This window comes from Asparagus officinalis, chromosome 1, assembly GCF_001876935.1.
Source record: "Asparagus officinalis chromosome 1, Aspof.V1, whole genome shotgun sequence".
Taxonomy (NCBI): Eukaryota; Viridiplantae; Streptophyta; class Magnoliopsida; order Asparagales; family Asparagaceae; genus Asparagus; species Asparagus officinalis.
The window spans coordinates 10875230-10883115 of NC_033794.1; the positions used below are offsets into that span (position 1 = coordinate 10875230).

General features: G+C 37.9%; 1 protein-coding gene across 1 annotated transcript; it reads right to left on the reverse strand.

The window, feature by feature from the left end:
* Positions 4849 to 5331, reverse strand: LOC109830482. The gene has a single exon (XM_020397753.1). It carries the CDS (start codon positions 5329 to 5331, stop codon positions 4849 to 4851), a length of 483 nt encoding a protein of 160 aa, XP_020253342.1.

The following is a 7886-nucleotide window of genomic DNA, read 5'->3' on the forward strand; positions in this document are numbered from 1 at the left end:
GGCCCATGGCCTGCTATACAAACTAAGGTATGGATTAGGTGCTCTGCCATAAAGCCCACTAGTTTGGAGGATTTTTTTGTCTTTTACTCTCTTTTCTCAGTTTTTAGATTCTTTCCGCTTGGTTTGCTTTCCTGTAACATATAAGAAGGACCTAAGATTCTGAGCACTGAATCCTTAAAATGCTCATTAGCTACAAATATTTTTAATGTTACTGATAAAACATCACCCGCTAGTTTCTAAATTGGAGAAAGTACATCTCCTCAATGAAAAAGAAATAATAGAATTTACTATTAAACTATATATGCACAGTTACAAATGCTAAACCATCATTACGATAAGGATTATTTTCATCTCGGCATTATGTAATATGGTGTAATAATACAAGTGATCATGGAGTCTATGTATCTACGCAGATAATCTTAATATTATTAATTGAGATTGCTCAGGATACCCGGATGTAAATAATCCTTTTTGTAGATATACACGTGATAACATACGTCGAAATAACAAAATAATAGAAAAATAACTAACAACTAGTAATTATTTTGATAATTGGGCTCGAATAACTTCCATTTTCCATTTAAATGTACCTGATTTGACTATGTTTGCTAATTAGTATTATAACTTCAGAACCGTAACTAAATCCAGTATTTACTCTTTTTTTTCATCAATTAATTCAAATCCAGTACGGTACTGTAACAAAGATCACCTAATACAAACTTAAGCAAGATATTTCTCGCTTGTCAGAGATATGACTGCTGTTCCCTATATAACCCAACGTAGGCAAATAATATCCCCGCCCCCCTCCCCCCCCCCCCCCCCTCTCTCTCTCTCCTCTCTCTCGTCTCTCTCCTTATATATATATATATATATTTATATATATTATATATATATATTATATATATTATATATATATATATATATATTATATATATATTATATATATATATATTCCTTTATACAAAAGGGAGGAATTAACAAAGAGCCACTTGTTATGCCTACAGTAAATGCTACAGTAGATTACTACTGGCGCTTATTACTGTAGCTATATCTGAGTATTCAAAGGCCACTGTATGCAGATCTGGTACTGTAGAGCTCGCGGAGGTACTGTAGCAGCGATGTTACGTGCTAGCCCAGCCCATAAAAATTCAAAGCGGGAGAATTTGAAAACGGCGGGAATACTGTAGCAAAAAAAAAAAAACCGTGCTTTGCACGGGCCCCACACTAGTATATATATATATATATATGAGAAAAATGAGTATACTTGGTACTAAGGGGCTGTTTGGTTCAATAGAGTGTAGGAATATGATTAGGAATCCTATTTTATTTATGGATTCCAACCTAACCCATAAAATTTTTATAGACAAGTTGAAGTTTTATGGAATCCTATTTTTTTAGCATTCTATGTTTGTTTCTCCCAAAGGATTAGGAATCTAACATTTATAGAATTGGAATCAATTCCTAATACCATGTTTGCTTCAAAAAGTCTCTTTTTTGGGAATAAACACTGTAGCAACAGCAGCCTCTTTATCAATTTAAATAATCCTGTAGCAACGGCTAGAAGAGGCATAATTTCATATTTTGTGCTGGAATCACTGTAGCAACGGCTCTTTTCAGCCTCAAAAAATTCAGATTTTAAAATTCTTAGTCAGAACACTGTAGCAACGGCTAGAAGTGGAACATGGTGGCTATAAATTCACCTTGAGGCCTCACAATTAATCCAAACATTCTCAATTTCAGCATTTATAAAATCCCCATTGTCTTCAATTTGCTGTCCCGACATGAAAATGATATCAGAAGAGTGCTGGCAGGATTATGAAGTTTATTGCGACTGCCATCTCCGAACACCGATGAAAGTGTGCAAGAATGGTAAAAATAAGGGTAGGTGTTATTGGGGGTGTGCAAAATTCCCAAATAAAGAATGCAATTTTTTCGAATGGGCTGAAGAAAGAGGAGAGTCATCAAGCAACCAAGGAAGCCAATATGTCAAAGAAAATAGGTACGGAGAAAAATATAATTTGCAATCAAAGAAGCTGAAGAAAGAATTGAGACTTGTCGAAAATCAACTACTAGTTTGGAAAATTTCTGCAATTTTCTTAGCAATTTTTTGTGTTATTTTAATTATTACAAACTTCATGTCATGTACCTGTACTTGCAAAAACTACTGAGGATGTAATGAAAACTGTTGTTTGAACTGGGTACAAATTCTTATTGATATTGTATGGCTCAGTAATAGATCAACTTGTCATCATTGATTGCCCCACCTATAACTTAAACATGTTTATTACAGATTGCATTATAAAGATGAATTGCCCCGCCTAGACATTGCCAATTCAATGTAATGTAGGCTGCAATCTCATCTCAAATATTGCCTCATCTGGATATAATAAACGATGTAAGTTAGGTTGCATTCTCAGTATACGTTGATCATCATCATTGCCACATATCAAGTGCAAGGAAAACCAGCAGCAGCAGCAAATGCTGCACAAAGCAACCAGCAGCAGCAACTGCTGCACAAAGCTCAAAACAGGCACAAACCAGCAACCAGCAGCAGCAAATGCTGCACAAAGCAACCAACAGCAGCAGCAAATGCTGCACAAAGCAACCAGCAGCAGCAACTGCTGTAGAAAACTCAAAACAGGCACAAACCAGCAACCAGCAGCAGCAAATGCTGCACAAAGCAAACAGCAGCAGCAGCAAAACAAAGCAACCAGCAGCAGCAACTGCTGCAGGAAGCTCAAAACAGGCACAAACTAGCAACCAGCAACAGTATGAGCTGCAGAAAGCTCAAAACATGAACAAACCAACCAGCCTGCTGCAGAAAACTCAAAACAGGCACAAACCAGCAGCAGCAAATGCTGCACAAAGCAACCAGCAGCAGCAGCAAATGCTGCACAAAGCAACCAGCAGCAGCAAATGCTGCAGAAAACTTAAAACATGCACAAACCAGCAACCAGCAGCAGCATGAGTTGCAGAAAGCTCAAAACATGAGCTCACCCAAACATTTCAAGTATCAGCATGAGCTGCAGAAAGCTTACCTGATATCAAAATATAATCGGAAAATTCAAAGAAATCAATGATCATTCCACGACCTTACCTGCAACAAAGATTGCAAATATACCAATTCATCAATCCCACAACGACATAGATGTTCTTCATAATAAAAATATATATTGCAACATTAATAGTTTGCAATTAACACAACAATATCCATCAAAATATAATCGAAACCCAACAAACTAGCTATCCGGCCAACCTTGGTCGTTAACTAATTTTGTGATGTACCTCTGTTGACCTTCCTTAGATTTAATGAAAAACCTCCTAGCTTCACGTTCATTGTCATATAAATGGTCTAAAACCCTATCGAGGAACTCCTCGGAATATTCAGACCTATGTTCCTTCAACGCTCCAGCCAACTGCTCAGTCCAGTGTATAACGTGTTGATTTCTCATTGACTGAGACATGGACTCAACAAAGGCACACAACATTTCCTCTTCACGATTAGATTTTCTGGTTTTTTTGTTAGATGGTGAAGTCGTGTTGTCTTTACTCTTAGTCTTATATGTAGTGGGTTGTGGTTGGTTAACAGTACCAGAACGTGGTTGGTTGCAAGCATCAGACTGTGGTTCAGCTTCACTCTCCTCTAGAATCTCGCAATCATCATCGGGAATAGGTATGGACCTACTAGACCCAATGTTAGCGTACACGGGTCTAACAAAATCACCCTTGGCTTGATCATCACCCATGATAACTTGTAAATTTTTGAAGTGAGGAAGGGGTTTGTTTATGTATGCTTTGTACTTAGAATTGGATTTGTCCTGCAATAATAAATACTTATAAATCCAGAGAATCAAATGTATTTAATTGAATGTGATAATATAGATGCTGAATTTGTTATACCTGGGCCTAAGATTTCAAGGTTTCCTCATCCAATGTAATCATTTTACTTGTTTCATCCCACCCAGCACCACTTATATCAAGGCAAGCTTTCATGTCATTGAATTTGTTCCGCAAACATTTCAAGTGGTTAATGACATGCAGGTGAGTGAAATCAGTCCTGAATTGCATGTTGATTTTCATGGCAGCCATTTTATAAGCTTCAGCCTTGAAGTTCTTGTCTGGCTTCATGCCATCCAATGCTAAATCTGCAAGATAAGGAATAAGCACATCATCGTGCTCTGGAAGCCAAAACTTATTAGTCACGCCTCTTGAGTTCAACCTGGTACACGGAACTTTTTTTTGTGGGCTAATCTTTTCCCTCTTTTCAATGGCGAAGTGTGCTCCGCACCATCAACGTCATGAATATCCTTTCCAACTGAATCACCGGTGTTTGATGAAAATTGATTAGGTCCACTACTTTGAGAACTGGTTGTGGGAAACATCAAACCTTGTGGACTGCCTAACAAGCTCATGTATGACATTGGCGGCTGTGTCATCCCACCATAATTACCATCCCATGGTGGGAATGGTGAGAAAGTATGCGGAGGTGAGGTGAATGGCTGTGGTCGAACAGGCATGTAGTTCATGTTAATCCCTGATGTAGGACTTGGCATTGCATTCGAATGAGAAGGCACGCTTTGCTTATCTGCCGGATTGTTAGCCATACCTAATATAATTTGTAAGCATAGCCATATTAACAATAAAGAAATATAAAACAATATGGGATATGTATGCATTTAGCAGGGAATATAGTAAACGATGATATTTCTAGTTCAAACAACATAACAAAATAGCAAGTGATAAAAGTAGTAATGGTTTGTTACAAGCAAAGAAACAATAAACGATATCGATGTGAACAGTATGTTAAAATTCACCAAGTTATTACATAGCCATAGGACAAATATCACACTAAGTTAAACCGCTCTCCATTATGTTACCACCATTGTACTTTGCACAATAATCCACCCACATCGCCCAAGCAATTTGATCTCGTAACTCCTTCCATTCATTTCTAACATCTCGATCCTCTCTTTGTGACCTACTTTGAGTATAGTCCATCACATTTGAATCGTCCTCATTTGTCTCTTCCCCAGTATCTTCATCAATTTCAACCTTTTCATTTAAAATATCATCATCCGGATCCTCCAAGGCAATAAAGTTGTGCAACACAGTACACGCTAGTACAATGTCCACTTGAGTGGGAAATGGATAATTCGGCTTCCCCGCAAGAATTTTAAACCGATTCTTCAGTATCCCAAATGTGCACTCAATTTTTGATCTTAAAGATGAATGCCTTAAATTGAACAACTCCTTCCTATTCTTTGGTATCCTACCGGTGTGCTCTTTTAAATGATATCGGACACCGTGGTACGGGGATATGAAACCTGGCATTGTGGTGTATCCAGCGTCACATAGGTAATATTTACCTACATTAATTAAACAGTATTTTAAAATCTCAAATATTGCCAAGTATTTAATATATTATTCATAATATGCACAAGTGAGAATGAATATCATCGTAAACTCGGAGCCCGTAAGGCTGTGGCCTGGACAGGGCGTCTTGTAATACCCTATAATCATTTGCTGCCCTCTCCCAGCCAGCCAAGACATAAGTAAATAGTTTATTGGGGGTGCAGGCTGCTAAGATATTTTGGGTGACCCCTTTTCGCCCTCTAAACCGTGCAACTAGGTCACTAGGTAACACCGCGTCGACGTGTGTGCCATCTATCAAACCAATACAGTCCTATAAAAAATTATAAATTATACATAGTTAAATAAGAAAAAGTTTATTTGGAAATTTATTAAGTTGTATGTATTTAATTTACCTTAAAGTACGGAAAATAATTTGAGTTGTTTGCAATCTCCTCGGGAACTTCTTTTGGGGCTTGCTTCATGTACCGATCACGTAATCCATTCATTGCAGACAAGACTTTATTGAAATACCTGCTCACTGTTTCCCCTGATCTTATGAACTCAGTTCTTATTATTCTATTTTTAGTTTTGTGCCCAACAATACTTAGGAACATAGCAAGCTGTTCTTCAACTTGAACGTGTCTTGTATCTTTTAATAAACCGTTTGCTTTCATTACTTCAACAAGTTTAAAAAAGGCCATCGGTCTCATTCTAATATAAGATTGGCAGCTATCTTGATAGCCCTCCAATACACGTCTGAAATGAGCCTCTCTACAACTTATTTTCCTGACCCTTTCTTGCGGCGAACATTTTGGTATTCTCTTGCGCTTAGCACGCATTCTCAAAATACATGTTACCAAAGTGACCACGGCGCAGACAGCTGTATTAGCACACATCCTCTTCAATTCTTCCTCATCTTCCATATCCATCTACAACCGTTTTAAAATTATCATACAGTTACAGCTTAAGATGGCTACTTATTTCTTGTCAAAATTAAGTAGATAATTGATACAAATATTTATTTCTTTTAAAGCAAGAAATCTAATTGCAATAATAAATTATTTTAACTAATGTTGCATTCCATCTCACACAATTCTAAACAAGCAAGATAGACCCAAAACAAACAAACTATATGGTTAGATTACTAATAATTTACACGCACACAAAAAATGAAATAAAGTAAAAAAAACAGCAATTTAAGTTATTAAAAGACTGATTTGAATATAATATTCATGCATTAATCTCTAACAGATACCGCATGAAATTAATCTACCTAAAATCCTAATTTCTTGACATTTACAAAAACTCCACTACACGAGATACCGCATCAATTGTTTTGCTAGTACATATTGAATGAATTATCGACAACATCATTGAAATTTGCTGATCAGCCTATTTCATCATATGCTTCAATTAAATTTAATTCCTCAACACACTGAAACGAATTGAAGCAACAGTCACAGAGGGAGAATTTTTACTATCTTACTCAGAGGGGGGGGGAAAATGCCGACGTTCACTGCCAGAAAACCCACCGGACGTCAAAGGAAAACACCGTACGACACTGCCACCAGAACACAGATCGAAGAAAGACGGCCCGAACCCAAGTTGAAGAAGACCAACAAAGGAACCAAGAACTCGAAGCAAGAAGACCACCAACAACTCGTGAAACAGCGCTAAGGGTTTCGAGAAGAGGCTCCGAACCCAAGTTGAAGAAACGGAAGCGGCGGGAGCATTAGCGCGAAAAGAGGCGATTGAGGAGGAGCGGCACAGCATTCAGATGCTATGATCGAAATCGTGAAGATGAAGGCATCGGACATGGACGACATAAGCTCACTGTCCAGCCAAATCATCCCCAAACTACCGAACCCAAGCTCGTGATTGGGTTTTAATACAAACGAAAACTGTAGCTACCTTTATAGCATTGTAATCGCAAAATTTTGCTGAGCAAACTCCAGAATCCAGGATTCCCAAAGAAATCCAAATATTACGAAAATGCACTGATCAGTACGGCAAGCCAAAACTAATCTATTAGCTATAAAGAGGGGAAAACAAAAGCCTAAGCATAAACTTTTTGTGTTTTGAATTGGGTGTCTCATTCTCAATACCACTTATTCAATGGCGGAACCAACATTTCACAATTTTAATGTGGTCCCCCATCTTGAATGAGTGGCAAGATAATACATGCTACCGAAAAATGATTTAAGAGCCTACATATGAGACCACTGGGAGGAAACAGGAGGTGTCCCATCCCTGATTGTGATAATCGAAGTTGGAATGCAACTCATGCAACCATTATGGTATATAGGAGGGGACACTCACTTGTCCCTTTCCTTGGTCCATAACTTTTGGGTCCCAGGTGTAGCAATATAGAGAGAGAGAGAAGAGAAATACCCGTAGGACTTGTACCAAACACAACTTTATGTATTAACGTAGGTGAAAGGTGGCACATCTCATCCAGCCCACTCTCTCAAATGGACCAATTTAAATGAGTTAGCAGGAGTACATTCGGATAAGTGCAACCGTGTTTGAATGAG